Source organism: Citrus clementina, unplaced genomic scaffold (assembly GCF_000493195.1).
Source record: "Citrus clementina cultivar Clemenules unplaced genomic scaffold, Citrus_clementina_v1.0 scaffold_4, whole genome shotgun sequence".
Classification (NCBI taxonomy): Eukaryota; Viridiplantae; Streptophyta; class Magnoliopsida; order Sapindales; family Rutaceae; genus Citrus; species Citrus x clementina.
The window spans coordinates 22,395,278-22,415,292 of record NW_006262274.1 but is presented as its reverse complement, the minus strand read 5'-3'; the positions used below and the strand labels follow the sequence as shown (position 1 = coordinate 22,415,292).

The window sequence follows — 20,015 nt, the reverse complement described above, 5'->3', positions numbered from 1 at the left end:
CGAACACCCATCAATCAAGCAAAAGAAAAAATCTAGACAATAAATATCCTACGTCCAAATTGTTCAAAGAGAAAGTAAGCATATCACAATCTTCAAAAAAAGAGATAAAGCATTGCTTGCGTGGTCGGTAAGTGTCTCGATACCAATTACCAAATTTGCGTACGTTTTCATGTGTACCGTCCAAAGGCCGAACCTCTCTGTATCAACTTTGTCTTTTAGCTCGTGACTCTTTTTTATATTTTTCCTTTGCTGATTTGAAAGGTAATAGATTTTCAGAGATCTCTTTCGTTATCTTTACACTTTGATTAATTTCTGCTTCCAGTATACTAAAAAAAATGTATAATTTAAAAAAACCCAGAGAAATTAAAGTAAAATGAGAATTAGATTTTTTTTTTTTTTGGTTAGCACCGACGAGTGATCACTTAAATATAATTTCTTGGATACTGATATATATAAATATGACCACAACCCAATTATTTATAGGAATCTTGGATCTATCAATGAGTGTACGAGAGTGAGTCTACAATCGACGTGTATTGCCGTGCTAGGTGCCGCTGCCATTGCCGCATGCCTGATCGGGGAGCAATTTTCATAAACTTCTCAAAAAAAAAAAAAATTTTCATTTATCGCTTAATACATTTTTAAAAACTAAGAAAAAACATTATTCAATAATGACATGTACTCTAGATTCTAGATCTTGCTCATGTTCGAACTCGCATTTCAATAATTTATTAAAAAGTAAAAAAATTAATTAAAAAAAGACTTTAAAAATACCCCACAAAATATCGAAAGAGAAAGGGTCAATCTGAAATTTATTGGAAAAACAAGGGCCATAAGCTACAAGCATATATATATTTGAAAGAAATCACAACCCTTGAACGTTAAAGTTCTTCAATTCGCGAGCATTTTGCTTGGTGCTCTTATTACAAGGTGCCACGCGTCGTCCGCGACTGAGATAAATCGCAAGTGTCGCTCCAGATTTTAGTACTTGTTTCTTACGGACTCCGTGAAAAAAACCAAAATCAAATAATAGCGAATAGCCATAGTCACATTCTCAGCTTCATCAATATCTCTACCAAGCAGTATCTCTTCGTATATTCACCATCCACTTATCGTTTCATGCTCCAATTACTCTGAGGTAAGTTACGAGGTTCCACGATTCAATTTATTATTAAGCTTCTCTGTTTGGCTGCCGAGGAAATTTTTTGTGTTTGAAAAACTAGAAATGTATTTATTTATGTTTATTAAGTAATTGACTTTAGTGAACTGATTTCCTCAATATTCGAATAAACAAAATTTTCCTTCAACTTTGCTTTGTTTGCTTTTATTGCTCTTTGTAATTTATTTGACACTGTTGTATGATCCTTCGATTGTATTCATTTATTTATTTATTTTCCGCAGCTAAGAAGTGTACTTATTGTAGAGGAATATGAGCAATATCATAGGCCGTAATGTACTCCACCAGAGCTTGCTTTGTTCAACGGTTTTTGAGCATCAAAGCAACCGTCATTCTTCTGGCATTCCTGCAAACTCTTTGTTTCAAGCTGTCTCTATAAATCAACCGGCGGGGGCGTCGGCAGCACGCAAGTCGCCTTTATCTACCAAATTTTACGGGACGAGTTTGAATGCTAGACCAAAGATGGCCATGGGAAGGCATCGCCCTGTTTTGATCACTCCACGTGCTGTATTAGCCGTGGATTCAGCTTCTGAGGTAATTTTTCCCTTGCTGAATATTGAAAATCACAGCATGTACTTTTCAGTTTCAGATTTGTTGACTGACCTTGTTGCAATTGAATAGCTAGGATGGTGTAAGACCAATATCTGGGAGTTTAAACATGGAACAATCACTCCTTAATAGCATTCCCAAATATTTTTAAAAATTTTAACATAATGTTTCTGAAGTTGGAATAACCTAAATGTTACAAGGGCGACCTTTCATACGATTAGAAGCATTTTGAAGTTATTGAAAAGATTCATGGTCTTCTTTGTGCTTCATCAAATCTTTATTTGCATGTATATTCCCTCTTCTTTAACATTTTCTAGAAGTTTCATGAAAAAAATAATTATAACCAGCCCAGGATGAAGAGTTTTATGTGTCTAGTATGTTCCAAACTTTTCTCATACAACTTAGGTTCATACATTCCTGCTTCCCTCGGGTGCAATAAATTCTCATTAGCTTTCAAAATTAGAATATTCTATTCTCACATTTCTGTTAGAAGTTTCGCATTGTGTCACGGAAAATACTTCTCACAATATCTTTAAACAAAGAATGTATCTTGGTAAAGAAATGAAAGCGTAGCTTGCTCGAGTACTTTGAACCAACCATTAACTGATCTTTACATGAATCCCATGGAGCGTACCAAAATCATATTCATCTAGTCAATGTTACTTTATGAAAATGCTTGCGTCATGTGTGCATCTGTATTGTGTGTGTGAGAGCTTGCTAGAGCATATGAGTTCTTGGTTCAGATATTTCAATGAATTTGACTGACTCTTGCCTTGCAGCAGCTTGCAGGAAAATTCAACCTTGAAGGGAATGTTGAATTGCAGGTTCGGTATTTTTAGCCAACCTCAGATGCATGAAATAAGACTTTGCTGGGCTGTTCTGATTTTGTAGTTGTAGCTCATAGCGACTAATTGACTTAAAAATTTTCGTCCATTAACGTGATCAGATTACAGTTGGTGCTCCAACTCCAGGGTCTTTGACACAAGTAAATATTGAGATCTCATATAGTAGCAATTCCTTGCTTCTGCACTGGGGTGCGATACGTGACAAAAAGGAGTAAGTTCATATGTAGATGGTGATTTATTTAATGTCTTTTTCTGTTTGTTTCCTGTATTCAAGTCTCAAGTTTTTGTAAATTGCCCCGCCCCAGCCCCTCGACCCCTACTTTTTTGTCAATAGTTCTCTCTTATGATGTTTTTTCCCTTCTGCCAGAAAGTGGGTACTTCCTTCTCGTCAGCCAGATGGAACCAAAAATTATAAGAATAGAGCCCTTAGAACTCCCTTTGTGAGCGTAAGTAACTAAAATGCAGCACCATCATTCATGAACTCAAAATTATTTGACTGATCCTTATAAATAATTAGCTGCTTATTGTTATTATTTCTATTTTAATATTCTTTTTCTCCATAGTCTGCTTCCAAATCCTTCGTTAAAATAGAGATTGATGATCCTGCAATAGTAGCAGTAGAGTTTCTTATACTCGATGAAGCCCAGAATAAATGGTGAGCCTGTATTACATTTGTTTTCGATATGTAATAACTTGTACATGGGCTCATTATAATGTATTTTTTTCATAACTAGAATTTAAAATTTAAAAATAAAATTCTCATCCAGGTTCAAAAACAATGGTGCAAATTTTCATGTAAAGTTACCCATCAGAGAGGAGTTGATTCAAAATGTTTCAGTTCCTGAAGATCTTGTACAGACTCAAGCATATTTAAGGTGGGAAAGAAAGGGTAAACAGATTTATACTCCTGAACAAGAGAAGGTAATTGCTTAATTATGTATTCTCTACTCTTTTCTTAATCTTGAGTTCTTTTTCTTTTTCTACTTTTTGGGTTGCTTGCTCAATTTGACACCCTTTTGATATTTCTATAAGTTTAACTGGTAATGACTTAGACTTGAAATTTTCTGTTCTTTCTTGATGAAGTTAATAAAAATAAAAGATATTCTAAGTTGCTGACCCTGTCAATATCCTTCAGTAGGATATGTATTCTCAAAGGTTAGGGATAAGTGCTATGCAACATGTGAAACCATGTCCCATTAAATGTGCTATAACACTGCTTGTACAATTCGTCTGTAACCTTATATGAAGGCAAGAATTTGAGGTTCTTCACTGTTTGGTTGTTGCTTATTTTAGTTTCTTCTGAAACAACCATAAGGAAATGTGAATACTGATTGCAATGCCCCTATATATTATACAAACCAAATTTGCTTGGACCTATCTTCTGATCTTTCTATGTTGTCTATTCATAATGCACACTCTTCATTTTCATAGGAGGAGTATGAAGCAGCTCGCACTGAGCTGCTGGAAGAAATTGTTAGAGGTACTTCTGTGGAGGACCTGCGAGCAAAACTAACAAACAAAAATGATAGACAAGAAATTAAGGAATCTTCTTCCCATGGAACGAAAAATGCGATACCGGATGATCTTGTGCAAATACAATCTTATATACGGTGGGAGAGAGCTGGGAAGCCCAATTACTCTGCAGACCAACAGCTTGTAAATTTACATCTCATTTGCTAACTGTTTTCAGCAGCTCTTTTTTTATTATAAAGTATTTACATTGTTCATTTATGGTATTAATATGGTTGAAGATGTTAGTCATTGCCTTATTGAAGTGTTGATGTTTTCATAATTAGAGAGAATTTGAGGAAGCAAAAAAAGAATTGCAATCTGAACTAGAGAAAGGTATCTCTCTTGATGAAATACGGAAAAAGATTACAAAAGGGGAGATCCAGACTAAGGTCTCTGATCAACTTAAAACTAAAAAGTATTTTAGAACTGAAAGGATTCAGAGGAAGCAGAGGGACTTTATGCAGATTCTAAACAAACATGTGGCTGAACCCACAGAGAAGAAGAATATTTCAGTTGAACCAAAAGCCTTGACACCAGTTGAACTTTTCGTCAAGGCAACTGAAGAACAGGAGGGTGATTCTATTCTTAACAAGAAGATCTACAAGCTTGCTGACAAAGAACTTCTGGTGAGATAAAGATGTTTTGCTGATATTAGCCATCCGCTCGCCCTTCTTTCAAGGATATTTCACCTTGCAGGAAGTATTCTAATGCTTAATCTGTTCTACACATTTTCAAGGTACTTGTGCACAAGCCTGTTGGCAAGACTAAAATTCACCTAGCTACTGATTTCAAAGAGCCACTCATTCTCCACTGGGCTTTGTCTAAGAAGGCTGGAGAATGGTTGGTAAGAATCTTTAAACTGTTAACTATTTACATGGTCCTAGAGAAGATGTTGGATTTCAGAATCAAAATTTTCTTCATGTAAACCATAGCCATCTTGACATGCATTAGTTATATAAGATGTATGGATTGCAGGCTCCGCCTCCAAGTGTACTGCCTGCAGGTTCAGTTTCGCTGAGTGGGTCAGTTGAAACAACATTCACAACTAGCTCTCTTGCGGATCTGCCTTATCAGGTGTGCAATAATTTGATTTGATTTTATATGCTTAGGGGCTATAAAAAATTGCATTAATGAAAATGTTGGAATCAACATATTATCTGGTTTTTAAACAGCCGTTGATATCCTGAATCCAATTTTTAGGTCCAATCAATTGAAATAGAGATTGAAGAAGAAGGTTATGTTGGAATGCCATTTGTCCTTCAGTCTGGCGGAAATTGGATAAAGAATAAGGGCTCTGACTTCTATGTTGACTTTAGCTATGAATCTAAGCAAGTTCAACAGGTGACCATAGATTTCTTATTATGATGGTCTATTCTCCAATTACGTGTCTCCTTCCACGGTACTTAACTTGACTTTTGTGGGTCTAAGGATTTTGGCGATGGCAAAGGTACGGCCAAGGCTTTGTTGGGGAAAATAGCAGGATTGGAAATTGAGGCACAGAAGTCCTTTATGCACCGGTCAGTAATCTGCTGGGTTTACTGACTTGAGGAAAACTTTTGATCAAATTTGATTACCAAGTTATAGATGTTCTTAAATTCACACATAATCTGTTTTCAGATAACTGGCTGCCTTAAAGATAACTTCGGCTCAATAGAATTTTTAGATTTAAATTGGGTGTATATCGTTGTCCTTATATTTGGGCCTGTTTTCACTTTGTTATTTATTACCAAAAAGATAACGAGGTATCCCAAAAGGGGACTACTTTCCAAATAATAAATTGTGAAGAGGAATGCAGGGAATGATTAATCAGCAAACCTTATATCTTGAACTTGCATTAACTCAAGGTTCTTTACTTATTTATTAAAAAAGTTTTCATTTTTACTGGGAAATGGTCACAATAACCAACTATTTTACATTGGTTCTGATGTTTTTCAACATTGGTATGCTTAAGATGTGCAAAGCCTCGTGTATCTCTCTTGTTTGGTTTCCTCACCGTTGATGCTTTCATTGGAGGTTGAAGTTTCAACCTGATCTCTGGCTGATTAGCATATCAAAAAAGGTGTAGCATCCGCTAGAATGCAGTAAAAAAAGGCTCTTATTATCATACATTTGCTTAATAAAGTACTTGTATAATGGTCTCTGTTAATAGTTTCTGTGGCCATTGTTCTTGAACAATAAGTCATCCTTTTCTCCCTTCTTCTTTTAGGTTTAACATTGCAGCAGACTTGATACAAGAAGCCAAAGAGGCTGGTGAACTGGGCTTTGCTGGGATCTTGGTGTGGATGAGGTTTATGGCTACAAGGCAGCTAATATGGAATAAAAACTACAATGTTAAACCACGGTATAGATAATACATAAACTGAATCCAGAATTTGAATGTTTTAATTTTTGCTATGTACTCATTACTCCTATACTTTGGTGAGAAATATGGCACCATAAATTGGTGGCCAAATTGGATTACTTACGTATTTGCCAACTGAACTCTAATCCTATCCGTTATTGAATCTATTGGACCTTTTTACTTAAAAAATGAAATTTGGGTTCTCTTCTTTTCATAAGTAAGCTTCATTTTATCAATCTGATTATCACTCAGATCATCTGACAAGTTAAATGTACTTATCCATCACATTAATGCAGTGAAATCAGTAAAGCCCAGGATAGGCTTACAGACCTGCTCCAGAATGTCTACATTAGTAATCCAGAGTATAGGGAAATTGTGCGCATGATTTTGTCTACTGTTGGCCGTGGAGGTGAAGGAGATGTGGGACAGCGAATTCGCGATGAAATCCTGGTTATCCAGGTCAAAATAGAACCTCTTGTTACTTATTCTTTCTTTTGTATTCCTATTTTCCCATTGCCTTTGAAAGGTTGGAGTTGTCTGAATTGTAATTTATGATTTTAGAGAAACAATAATTGCAAGGGTGGAATGATGGAAGAATGGCATCAGAAGTTGCATAATAACACTAGTCCTGATGATGTTATAATTTGTCAGGTATCAGAAATGTGAATTTGAATCTACTTCTTCAGTAGGTTTCTTTTACTAAAATTTTTTATAAGAAAAAGATTCTTGCAGGCATTGATTGATTATATTAAAAGTGACTTCGACATCAGTGCCTACTGGAAGACTTTGAATGACAATGGCATTACGAAAGAACGTCTTCTAAGTTATGATCGTGCGATCCATTCTGAGCCAAACTTCAGAAGAGATCAGAAGGATGGTCTGCTGCGTGACCTAGGAAACTACATGAGAACCTTAAAGGTTGGTTTCCTAAACCTTTCTTGACAGTTTCATATTCTTGTCATTTTTTATGTAAAATCCTGTGTTACATGGAAACTGCAGCTGGTTAATTTTCAGTCATCTCTGAGATCTTGTTGTGCTATGCATGGTATTCTAAATACACATATGGTCATGCATTATTTTCTCATAAAAGATGAAGGATGTAATGCTTGAATTGATTTCTTAGTTTATTGGTGATGATTGAGAAATGTATGAAAGAATATTGAATAGTCCACATATACATGCATTTGTGATGATTGAACTGGAGTGGGTAATAGTAGAGATTCCATTCTGTTTCGTTATTTGAAAGAGTTTATTTTTTTTCACCTGTGCTCTTTTGATGAATGAACTTCATTTGATTCTCTTCAGTTTTATCATAAAATAATGTGAACATAAATAACAATTGGGCCAATTTTGATTCATATCTAGGCGGTTCATTCAGGTGCAGATCTTGAGTCTGCTATCACGAATTGCTTGGGCTACAGATCTGAGGTAATGTCGGACTTAAGCTGAAATTCCCCAACAAAATGTCTTATTCTCCAAATTGATCGGACTTGTAATTCTCTTCAGGGTCAAGGGTTCATGGTCGGGGTGCAGATAAATCCTATACCGAACTTGCCATCTGGATTTCCAGTAATATCTTAAACTTTTTCTTCCCCATTTGTGATTCAAAGGGTGACCTGTGTGAAACAGATTTGTCAAAAGCAACTCTAATTTGACGTATCTTCAATATGCAGGAATTGCTTCAATTTGTCTCTGAGCATGTTGAAGATAGAAATGTGGAAGCATTGCTTGAGGTAAGTGAAATTTGATTTTTAAATTATATTTTACTATTTTCAATCATGTTCTACCATTGCATTGTTTCTGTGTCAAACTTGAACACAGGGTTTGCTGGAGGCTCGTCAAGAGATTCGGCCATTGTTGTGCAAGCACAATGATCGTCTGAAGGATCTATTATTTTTGGACATAGCCCTTGAGTCTAGTGTTAGGACAGCTATTGAAAGAGGATACGAGGAATTGAACGAGGCTGGACCGGAGGTAAATCTTGTCATCAGCAGGACATTTTATGCTCATCTCAATTGTTAAACCTCTTTAACGTCTATTTCATTGTCGTGAACTGGTTGGTGTCTCCTTATGTGCATGGTTGGTGATTTTAGCTTATTTTGATTGGCCTGTTTGCACACTTTGCAGAAAATCATGTACTTTGTCTCTCTGATTCTTGAAAATCTCACACTTTCATCAGATGACAATGAGGATCTCATCTACTGTTTAAAGGTAAAATTTCCCTCTTGGAGGACTCAGGCTATTGGGCACAATTATATATTTTGGTAGTATTCTTCAAATAGGCAGAGCCACCAATTCATCCTTTTACAACAGTAGAAAAGACAAATCTCTAGGTGCTTTGTTACGGTCATCTGTTAGCATATTATGTTGATTTGTTTTTTCTACATGAGACATACTCTCTGTAATCATCTTTTGCATTACATACTTCATGTATGCAGGGTTGGAGTAATGCTTTAAGCATGTCCAAGAGTAAAAGTGATAACTGGGCATTATTTGCAAAATCAGTTCTTGACAGAACTCGCCTTGCACTTGCCAGCAAGGCAGACTGGTACCAGAAAGTTTTGCAACCTTCGGCAGAGTATCTTGGAACACTGTTGAGTGTTGATAAGTGGGCTGTATGTCATTTCTAGCACTATACCAGGAAAAAAAAAATCCTGCTTTTTTTATGTTTCAGATAGGTACATTAAGTTTCATCTCATTAAATGAAAGAAGAGAAAATAATTTGGATGAATCCTTTTTCCAGGTGGACATATTTACAGAAGAAATGATCCGTGCTGGATCAGCTGCAGCTCTATCCTTACTCCTTAATCGACTTGATCCAGTTCTTCGGAAGACAGCTAGTCTGGGAAGGTTTGTACATTATCCTTTGCCAACTCACTGACTCCTGTTGGAAACTTAAAATCAATTTTAGTTATTATAAATTGATTATATTGATGTTCTGATACATAAAAGGCATTGAAATAGGATTTTGTTGTAGCATCTGCCACTTTTGAATGGCAATTTCTAATACAACTCTGCCCTGGAACAGTTGGCAGGTTATCAGCCCTGTTGAAGTTTTTGGATATGTCGCAGTTGTGGATGAGTTACTAGCTGTGCAGGATAAATCTTATGATCGGCCTACAATATTACTGGCAAGACGTGTAAAAGGAGAGGAAGAAATTCCAGATGGCACAGTTGCTGTACTGACAGCGGATATGCCAGATGTCCTATCACATGTTTCAGTTCGAGCTAGAAATTGCAAGGTAATCATCTACTGTTTTTGAATTTGCTGTATGCATTTCTAGATGATAACTGTTTCTTGTGGTTGTGAAATACTACTTACAGGTTTGCTTCGCTACATGCTTTGATCCCAATATCTTGGCTGACCTACAATCAAATGAAGGGAAAATGCTGCACCTAAAACCAACATCTGCTGATATTGCATATAGGTATTTCACATGCAACTTAATGCTGGAAATGATTATAAACCATGTCATGCGCCATAGAATATTGGGGAATTTAAAAATCCATGGTTCAGAATTTTTATATTCTATATTTTGCTTTCTACCAGAATTCCTTATGTTGGAATAAATGAAATCTTATCTTGCTTTCTTCTTTATGCATTTTTTCAGTGTGGTGGAGGGCAGTGAGCTACAAGATTCAAGTTCAGCTAACTTGAAAGAAGAAGATGGTCCTTCATCTTCTGTTACATTAGTCAAAAAGCAGTTTGCTGGCAAATATGCTATAACATCTGATGAGTTCACTGGTGAACTGGTGAAGCTTCAAAATTACATTTGTTGGTTTATTTTTCATGTTGAAGGATCTGTTCTCTTTGTACTTTTTCTATTTTTCTTTTGTTGTTTTAAGATAGTACTCAGAACTTTTTACTGCTAAGTTCCTCATGATGTAAATACTTTGCACGGGATAATTTTCTCAGGTTGGTGCTAAATCACGTAATATTGCATATCTGAAAGGAAAAGTACCGTCTTGGATTGGGATTCCGACATCAGTTGCCCTACCATTTGGAGTGTTTGAGAAGGTTCTTTCAGATAATATAAATCAGGTTATGAACGTCTCGGAAACTTCATGAATTTTTAATGTTCTGAGTTCCATTTTCTACTGTATCTTTCATCAGAAGCTTAAATAATTCATTATTTTATGGGCTAACTTGTATCCAGCAATTAAAAATTTTGATTTCTGAAATTTGCTGTTTTACCATTATATGACTCCTTTTATCATTATATAACTCCTGGGTATCTTTTAAGGTGATTATTAGTTGTGACATTGTACCTGCAGAAGAAATCTTTGTACATCTGGGTTTCAAACTGTAAACAGAAGAGGAAGTATTTGGCTAATAGTTTGGTTTTGGAGTTGAACATGAACATGGCAACTTTTGGATTGTAGATCTTTTAATCTGGATGACTTAGAAAAAGATCTTTAGAACTCATGCTGGAGATGCACCTCCAAGGTTTAATAATTTTAGTGAAAAACTTATAAGTTTTACTAGGATATTATAATGCCACATTGCCACTATCCTAATATTTACGAAGTATTTCAATTTCAAAAGATTTCTAGTGCATGTTTTCTGCTGCGGGGAATGTATGGTTTTCTTTGTCTGACCTGCTCTCTCTCTCTCTCTCTCTTCTATAATTGGCAGGCAGTGGCAGAGAAGTTGCAAATTTTGAAGCAAAAGTTAGGAGAGGAAGACCATAGTGCCCTTAGAGAGATTCGGGAAACAGTTTTACAGATGAAAGCACCAAACCAGTTGGTATGCTACTTTTGTTGTTAGGGATAAGACAATTTTTCTTTCTTAAAGATATTTAATTTTTAAGATAATATAAATTCTTGACCAGCCTATGTTTTCCTTTGATGTATAACTACAAAGGAAATTAGGTTGATAGGTGCGTAGTTGTCTTGTTTGGACTGCTTTTCCTTGATCAAGTTCCTCATTCCCCCCTCCTTACTGAAGCAAGATGAATGCATTTGCCCCTTTTTAGCGTCTAATTTAATGTATAAAATATGGTTTTAAACTCCTTGCGTAATCCCTAGGTTTCCAAAGGCCCAGGGTTAAGTAGGATTGGAGAAAATGATTCATGTAAGAACCCAACTACATTGTGGTTGAGACTTAGTTCAGTTGAGTGACCCCTGAGGAGTCCTCTCTATCATGTAAATCTTCCATATGATGCAGATATTGTCCAAAATCCTTTACCTGTTATGAAATTAAGTATCTATATTGTGCAAGTCTTTGGGGGTTCTTTTGGGATATTTACTTGATTTTTGACTTAGAAGCAAGAATTTGTTTCAGGTCCAAGAACTGAAGACAAAGATGAAAAGTTCTGGTATGCCTTGGCCTGGTGATGAAGGTGAACAGCGCTGGGAGCAAGCATGGATGGCTATGAAGAAGGTAAACTGCTTTGCTTGCCCTATAGAATAGGATATCGCCTACACTTTGATTTATCTATATGTATTTAACTAATGCAGAACAGCCTACTTGGCAGATAATACATTATACTCATGCTCCCTAGCAGGATTGAGCCTGGACCTTTCTCTTGTTCCTTATCTGATAGGGAGAGGAGATGCCAATGGAATTATAGTCCATTGGCAGTCTGTTTCTTCTCTTTCAAACAAAATGTCGTAGGCTCTTGTACCTCTTAAGACTCTAGCCTTAGTAGTGTGAAGCAACATTTATTTGTTATCCCGCTCAATTTAATTTGATTTTACAAATATTAACTCAGTTACAAAATTCTATTTCTATATTTTGAGTAACTCATATGCTACCTACTTACAATCCAGGTCTGGGCTTCAAAATGGAATGAGAGAGCATTCTTCAGCACAAGGAGAGTAAAACTAGATCATGAATATCTCTGCATGGCTGTCCTGGTTCAGGAAATAATCAATGCCGACTATGCATTTGTTATCCATACAACTAATCCATCTTCAGGAGATTCATCAGAAATATATGCTGAGGTATTTTATTTTCATTACTTTTTGAGTCATTTCCTTCAGGCATTTAAATTAATTTTTCATAAGGAAAAGCATTAAATTAGTATTACCTCCTGGAATAGGTGGTGAAGGGACTTGGAGAAACTCTTGTTGGAGCTTATCCAGGCCGTGCTTTGAGTTTTGTCTGCAAGAAAAATGATTTGAAGTCTCCTCGGGTAAAACATCTTCATTTGGTTAACCATGGTCGTTTTATTAAGAATGAACCTGAATAAAATACAAGAGTTTTTTTTGTGCCATGGTTTCATTCATATTTCGATCCTCAGGCAGGTAATCAATCTAATGCAATTTGTACTAACAAATTTGTGTGAGTTTTAGGTTTTGGGTTATCCAAGCAAGCCCATTGGGCTTTTTATAAGACGATCAATCATCTTCCGATCTGATTCCAATGGTGAAGATCTGGAAGGTTATGCTGGTGCTGGCCTTTATGATAGGTAAAGTCCTTCCAAATTCTTGCACACTGGCAATCTCAGATATAGATAGCATTTAATGTGTTTCAATTCTGCTGGCAATGGGTTATCCATAAATAGGCTGTTTCGTGATATCGTACGTTGTTCATATTTCCTTGGCAGTTTATTTTATATGCACGCATATTGACATCAAACGTGTTACTGAATTTTTTGTTTTCCATTTTGTTTTCATATTCTTCATGTTGATTTTGATATTCCCTTATTATGCAGTGTGCCAATGGATGAAGCCGAGAAAGTTGTGCTTGATTACTCTTCAGACCGTCTGATCACTGATGGACACTTCCAGCAATCAATTCTCTCTTCCATTGCTCGTGCAGGATGTGAGATTGAGGAGCTATTTGGATCTGCACAAGACATTGAAGGTGTGGTTAGGGATGGGAAAATATATGTTGTCCAGACAAGACCCCAAATGTGAGGCTGTTCTTCTTTTTCTTTTTTATTTTTTCCTGATTGGGAAGCTATTGATAAAAGCATTATATCAATGAAAAAAATTAAAAAGAAATTATAGAGGTCAAGCCTAGAAAGGAGGAAAGGGGAGTGAGTATTTATTTGGAAGCAAGTGAAATAAAGGTACAAAAGGAGAGAGGAATAAAGTTGCAATTTCCCAGAACATGTAAATTCAGTTGGAAATTGTGCACTGGATGCTTTGCTCTGTATGAAGACTACCGGGTCGAAATTACAACATTTTTGTCCATAGGCATGTAATGTTACATTTGATTCTGGGTAATACCATACGCTTCATTATAGGGGATCAGCAGATACTATGTTGTAGTTGAAATGTAATGTTATAATAAAATGTTAATACAAACGTTTTAACATTTGTATTAACCTGTAACGTGATGTATTCTATTGTTTTGTGTATTACATGCAATGTAGTGTTACACTGCAATGCGGAGCATAATATTACCTTAGCTTCTATGAACTGTAGTCTTATACCTCCAATGGAGCATAATATTATAACATTTTATAATAGGTTATAGGTTAATACGTTCCTACTTAAAAGCTGTTTCGAGATCCTAAAAATACTTTAAAAGACCTCCAAATTTCAATTCATTATTGACGAAGAGATGTATTTACAATCAGGGGATTATCGTTATTTTTATTTTACAAATGATCAGAGATCGAATCCCTTGATGGTTCTTGACATCATAGAAGAGCCTAATCAATAATTTCTTCGATAATTCGAACATCCCTCTGCATTAAATCCTGGAACGTTCATCCACACTTCATTTAGACGCCCAGCTTGGTGACGTGAAGAATTGTACTGAGCAATTGTGTAGGATAGTTTATCTTCTGGAATTGATGTATTTCCTGTGAAGTGCAAATTTAAGCTATTCATTAGAGCTTCAACTTCTTTATTAATGTTATCATCCTTAGCAAATCCAGAAAACTTCCTAACCGCAATGCAGTGACTCGTCCATTTCTCAATCTCCAAATTCAATTCAGAATTGGGCTGTGGAGGCGATTTAGCTGTGAGATAGATCTTCACGTAACATATAGAACCATTTGCAGTCGTTGGGTTGATGCTTGTTAGGACTGGAGCAGTCACAGGAAATCGAGTAGAGTTGAGGTTGGCTCCATGAATGTATTGATACAACCTGCAGCATGCAAATATGTCAAAAAAGATACAGTGATTATTAAAAGTGTCAAAACAAATTAATTGAACTAGACAATGACAGATAACGAAACCTGTGAAAGCCTTGTTTGGTAGAGTTCTGGAATGAACTTCGTTGGACAAGAGCAGAGGCCCAGAAGGCTTCACTGTAGAGTCTGATCTCAAAATCGGATTCTGAGTGAACAACTGCGTAATGCGGTGATTCGATAGCAATAGCAAAACCTGACAGTACAAGGCATACTGGCAGTACAATTGGCACCAAATGCAGCCCCATCTTGCTGCTCAACCTTCTGAATGATGAAAATAAACTGCCTCTTACTTTGGTTTATATAGAGATTCATTGGCATGTGTCGTGCGCAAGCAGCATCAGAATCAGATAGTGAGCTTCGTACTAGAATGAGCAAATAGCAATTACATAGCAACACCTGATCAAGTCCAAGTGGGATATTAGGTAAGCCAAGCGTTGATGCCAACGATAATGGACAGAAAGATATCAATCTGATGTTTTGTTTTATACCTTCCAAATGTCAGAGCTTGCTGCAAAGAAGATCAAATTCTTGTACCCCTTCGTATTTTAATCAAACTTTAGTAGGTTCTCAGATTATTATTTATTCCCACTTGAATCGTGCAACTAAGAATTGCATTGCCACTTCATTTTGTCAAAAGAGTGGAAGCTCACTTTGTGGGGTTGCCAAGTAAATTTGGTAATCAAGAAAAGAAAAAAAAAAAAGGTGCCTTCTATTCAAAAAAAATACAACAATGAGTCAAAGATGCAGTCACCGTGAGAATCACGGCATTCATGAAATTAATGCATTTTCTTGGCTTAGTGGGTAAACATTTGAAAGGGTATGATTCATAAACAGTCCCGTCCATTCCCCTTTATTTTTTTCTTCAGCTAAACACCACTCATTCTCTTTTGTTTGTAGACTCAGATTATTTCACTCTAAAGAAGATGCAATCCCTTCATATTAAGGAATATGAGGGATGCATTTTGCTACATTGAACAAAACCTTCTCTTTATTAAGATGGTGTTGATATTTTCTGTACACGTGTAATCTCATCCCACTAATAGAGTAATTTATATACATAAAAATCCTTCTTGTTTGCTTACAATTCAATTAAATTAATAGCTTGAACAGATAATCAATTAAATCCCTAATTTCTTTTATTTTTTGGTCACTTGGGTGTTTTTTAATCATTTTTAACCATTAAGATTGCGTCAACAGAAAATTAATTTGATTATTTACTCTCATAATTTGCAATGAATAAATTTCACCAAAAAAATGTTGAATTTAAGTGATAAAAAAGAAATTAGAGCGGATAGAGCGGATGTAGTTGATTGGTTGTGCAAATCAATAAATTTATTTGAATTTTAAGCAAACATTAAGGACTTTAATATAAACTATCATATTAATAGTAATGTAAGTAGGACTGATGGGCTTTATAGTACAATAAGAGAACATGTATCCTGAAATTTAAGGGGCGCGGATTTAAGTTCTACCAGCAACGAAAAAATTAGTATTAAAATATTTTTCCACTTATTAAGAGGTAAGTTAATTAAGATTTTAATTTTCCTCGAATTAATAGGTAAGAATAAATTAAGTAAGAGTAGATAGGAGAATGTCCATCTGAAAAAAAAAGTAAGCATGATAAAATGTCAGTGTCCCTGTCCCGTTATGATTCACCACACACAATATGGCTTTAAGCCATCAGTCCCAAGAGCAGGCTAGTACAATAATGCTTATAGAGCCAACCATCTAAAATATGCAAATTAACAGAACGAGGGCTTTCAAATTCTGATAAGAGTTAAGCTTCTAATGCTTATGGAACCCGACTTTTTAATCAATTTTTCTGTAATTTATAATAAATTAACTAAATTATGGCCATACTTTTTCAAAGGGCAAAAAAAAAAAAAAACGTATTATTAGATGGCTTATTTCTTCACTGATTTAAAATTATTTTGATTTTATTAAAAAAATCAATTATACCATATATTAAGATTTAGAGAGAGTTATGATTCATAATTTTTGTAGACACTTAAATTTAATCAAATTCATAATAATCCTTTTATGTAGTTCTCTCTAGCTGTAGTTAAAAAACTGGGGTTTTATAAGGACATTAGAAGGGTGTAAAAATCGTTAATCTTTTGATAAATCTGATATTGGGTTGGACTCAGTCAGTTCTTAGCCGGTTTTGGTCACCAGCCGAAGAGACGATCTAATTCTAATCAACTGAGCTAACATTTTTGCATCATGTCAATCTTGGGCAGAAGCAGGACATGAGCAGATATTATGGTACTGCATGACAGTAATGAATCAAACACACACATATAACTATGATCATTAATCATCATCGACGGTAGTCTCCATAGCAAGCATGATGAAGAGACTCCACTTGAGATCATGTACTTGGTTTGCTCAACATCATCATCATGATGGTGCACGAATAGAATTGGTCCATCCCTGAGATTATGTCCTAGCCCTAAGCATGCATGCCATGCCACACACCAGAAAAAGAGAAAATTAAAAAATAATCGAGTATATAGAACATTCTTTTCGAACAAATATCACCTTCCTAAATCATGATTTTAGGCAAATATGCTCAAGGGACATTTTCCCAAAGGTATAAAATTTGATTACTTTCTCTTTAGAAAAACCCGTTTTTAAGGATTTATACTTTGATTCTATCATGTATTAAGTAGGAAAGCTGACCACGCAAAGACAAAATCATTGCACAACATCAATGTTCCATGCTTAAGAGAGCTTTAGCTATATTCCTTTTTGCCACTTTTTGAGACCCCTTTCTTATTTTTAAAACATGCTAGCTACACACAAATAGAGGAAAGTGTATCGATTGATTATTGAATGTCATGCATTCTTATCTTATACAATGTCCTAATATAACATCTATAATCTTTTATATACTTGGTGTCCAATGGTTATAAATTTACAGTTCTTGTTTTAAGCTCCTAATTAAACTACTACCATTCTTTCTCATGATTCTATTCTCTTCTTTTCATGTGGGTCTTGTAATTAGCTTCACTATGACTCCACCTTTTAACCACAGTCCCCCAAAGATATGGATGCTTTAATTTGATTCCATTCTGCTTCTGCCAAGAAATTTCATTATACCAATATATATATATATGATATTTTGATTCTAGATAATTAACTTCCTTCGGTTAACATTCAGAATTTCATTTCGGAAAATTTGTTTTATTTTATCTATTATTATTATTATTATTTTTAACCCTTCAATATCTTCTTTGCGACCAAGCAAAGCATTTTGTAAAAAGATTATCCCGTACCTCAACCGCCCTCTTTATTTTTTGATACGGAGTCAATGTTTGCGGATTATTTGTGTCCCCATGGCTTAGGCTTTGAACAGAATTTCAGAAGAAAAACTAGCGGTTTATCTTTTCCATTAAGTCAAGGAATTACAACAAATACATCATTGCAATTGCTAAATACTTATTGGCGCGTGGTTATAAGATTAACCCAACCAGCTCACTATATTCTCTTTCACAATCTGTGTCTCAGCTTTTATCGAGCTTCTAGGAAATTAATCCTGTAAAGCCCACCTTTGGTCTTTTGTGGGGTAATCAGCTGTACCAGAAGAAGAAATGGGTCTTTGTCCTGTTGTCTCTAAGCCATTTAGGTCTTCGTCAACCTGCTTCTAAAATCACTTACACTAAAAGCACTTTTGACAACTTGGACCTCATCGAATTTTTAGATTTGGGGTTAGGGCAGGACCCATTTGGCTACATGGACTTTTCATCAAAATATGTTTCTAATGGGCCGTCTCTGCCGACAAAAACACCTGTTCAAGCACTAACTTTTGAGCTTTTGCCCTGGCATTTTCTGATCAAATTTTGCTCCACCTACATCACGATTGGTAGTACGACTTTACATTTTATCTCACTAAATTAGAAAAATGAAATAAAATGATGGATGGATCATCCTGTGGAGTGACTTTAAATTGATACATTCGTTCAACTCAATATCTAGAGTCAATGCAATCTAACACCAATGAAATGTCAAAAAAGAAAAACTTTGGCTGCCACTCTGAAGGGTCAATTAACATTACATCAAATAACTGTGTCTGTGGCCCTTTCCTGAATACTTAAATATTCTTTTCTTTTTCCAGAAGCTTCAAGAAAATCTCATAGCTTCAAGTTAGAGACACCATCATTACACCTAGGTGTAAATTTTATTCAAACTTAAAACTCTAGGTTTTGGTTAATCAAAACTAATTTAAAGTTTGAATTGATCGAAATGTAAAACTTAGTTTTTTTTTTTTCATTTTTAAAATACTGAATACAAGTGCGTGAAAGAAGTAGGCTTGTTACTCTCACATCTGATTGTAGCTCCCGCGGAACTGCAATGATGACTGGTGCGTAGACGTCAGAATCTAGGTCCAACACTTTGAATACATTAATGGCCTCAATTTCAGCTTTTTTTTTTTTTTGGTTCTCCCCAGCTCAGGAATCAGGATGACGAAAAGGGAAACATTGGAATGTATAATGAAAGATAACACCACATGGTTTCGGACGTACAGCATCAACCATCAGCCTCTCCTCAAAAGAGGTAATCATATTTTCATATGCACTTATCAAAAAAAAAAAAAAATTCTGAAAGGCCAGAACCACACTGTAATAATTCTATATATATTAATGATGGACTGTTTTAAAGTTTCATTTGAGATTATATTAAAACTGAAATGAACAACAGACAATGTTTTCACTTCATTATAGACAATATTGCGCCTTCCATTGAATATTACACACAGTGAGACACATGCGTGCTCAACTGCACACGCATTGTCTGATCATCACTTGATGACTGATTTACCCTAATAGTTCTCTCCCATCTCATTGCCTTCTCTTACAAAATTTCTGCATGGTGCCCCGTCCCACTTCATAAAGAATATCAAACGTACAAAAATTAATTGCTTTTAATCAGCAGAACTTTTCAAATTAACCATCAGCTTTTGAATAATTTTCACGTAAGTTAGTACAACCTCTCCCACCACATACAGATCTAGGCCAAGAGTTGTGAAACCGTTCGTAGGGTTAACTTCGTGATACCTCATAAGGTAACGTCATAAATAAATATGGGGATTAATTCTTTGGGCTCATTTTCATTTAATTAATCAATCACCAAGCATCAGACAACTAATTAGCAGCCACTTGGGACCGTGCACGGCATTGTTGTGTGTGTAAACTAGCTAAGACAAGGATGGCTCCATCCAATTTAAATAGCAGCCTAATATGTGGCTTTAATTTTGTATTCTTATCATCACTCGGCTAGTTTAATTAGTAAAACGGAACATGCCACCAAAATTATCAGCAAGAAAACAAGCCAAAATTTACTTGTTTATGATTGAACATAGTAATTTGTCATAAATACTAGATATGCAGCTATATGGTGGTCTTGAAGAGAAGCAAAGGGAAAAGCGTTGTTGCACTGAGATATGATCTCAATTATATTAGCCAATTTGGTTGTGTAATGAGAGTGACACTAGCCGG

General features: G+C 35.5%; 2 protein-coding genes across 7 annotated transcripts; one reads left to right on the top strand and one right to left on the bottom strand.

The window, feature by feature from the left end:
• Positions 1–892: 892 nt before the first annotated feature.
• LOC18045080 (alpha-glucan water dikinase, chloroplastic) lies at positions 893–13,795 on the top strand. Of its 6 annotated transcripts, none has more exons than XM_024186838.1 (34): positions 893–1,138; positions 1,424–1,711; positions 2,506–2,550; positions 2,673–2,782; positions 2,939–3,017; positions 3,135–3,226; positions 3,339–3,492; positions 4,003–4,227; positions 4,368–4,709; positions 4,820–4,927; positions 5,059–5,157; positions 5,284–5,424; positions 5,512–5,600; positions 6,290–6,424; positions 6,721–6,883; positions 6,986–7,075; positions 7,157–7,342; positions 7,790–7,852; positions 7,931–7,993; positions 8,098–8,157; positions 8,246–8,398; positions 8,552–8,635; positions 8,863–9,039; positions 9,168–9,274; positions 9,453–9,666; positions 9,749–9,852; positions 10,036–10,177; positions 10,341–10,466; positions 11,061–11,171; positions 11,697–11,807; positions 12,197–12,370; positions 12,469–12,561; positions 12,722–12,837; positions 13,084–13,795. In XM_024186838.1, the coding sequence occupies exons 2-34, from the start codon at positions 1,430–1,432 to the stop codon at positions 13,286–13,288; spliced, it is 4,443 nt and encodes a 1,480-aa protein (XP_024042606.1). In that variant the 5' UTR covers positions 893–1,138; positions 1,424–1,429; the 3' UTR covers positions 13,289–13,795. The 6 variants fall into 6 exon arrangements, with proteins under 6 accessions (XP_024042606.1, XP_006438309.1, XP_024042607.1 ...); XM_006438246.2 differs by having other exon boundaries at positions 1,402–1,711; positions 2,509–2,550; positions 11,709–11,807; XM_024186839.1 differs by having other exon boundaries at positions 1,402–1,711; positions 2,509–2,550.
• A 240-nt stretch (positions 13,796–14,035) lies between these two features.
• On the bottom strand, positions 14,036–14,762 carry LOC18045079 (heme-binding protein 2). The gene is made up of 2 exons (XM_006438242.2): positions 14,563–14,762; positions 14,036–14,471 (listed from the first exon to the last, which is right to left on the bottom strand). Exons 1-2 carry the CDS (start codon positions 14,760–14,762, stop codon positions 14,036–14,038), a joined length of 636 nt encoding a protein of 211 aa, XP_006438305.1.
• Between the last annotated feature and the right edge of the window lie 5,253 nt (positions 14,763–20,015).

Excerpts from the sequence above, each read along its gene's own strand:
- LOC18045080 (XM_024186838.1), top strand. The coding sequence starts at position 1,430 with ATGAGCAATATCATAGGCCGTAATGTACTCCACCAGAGCTTGCTTTGT. Across the intron at positions 2,783-2,938 it reads GCGATACGTGACAAAAAGGA|AAAGTGGGTACTTCCTTCTC; the intron begins GTAAGTTCATAT and ends CCCTTCTGCCAG. Across the intron at positions 3,227-3,338 it reads GATGAAGCCCAGAATAAATG|GTTCAAAAACAATGGTGCAA; the intron begins GTGAGCCTGTAT and ends ATTCTCATCCAG.
- LOC18045079 (XM_006438242.2), bottom strand. The coding sequence starts at position 14,762 with ATGGGGCTGCATTTGGTGCCAATTGTACTGCCAGTATGCCTTGTACTG. Across the intron at positions 14,472-14,562 it reads ACCAAACAAGGCTTTCACAG|GTTGTATCAATACATTCATG; the intron begins GTTTCGTTATCT and ends TGCATGCTGCAG.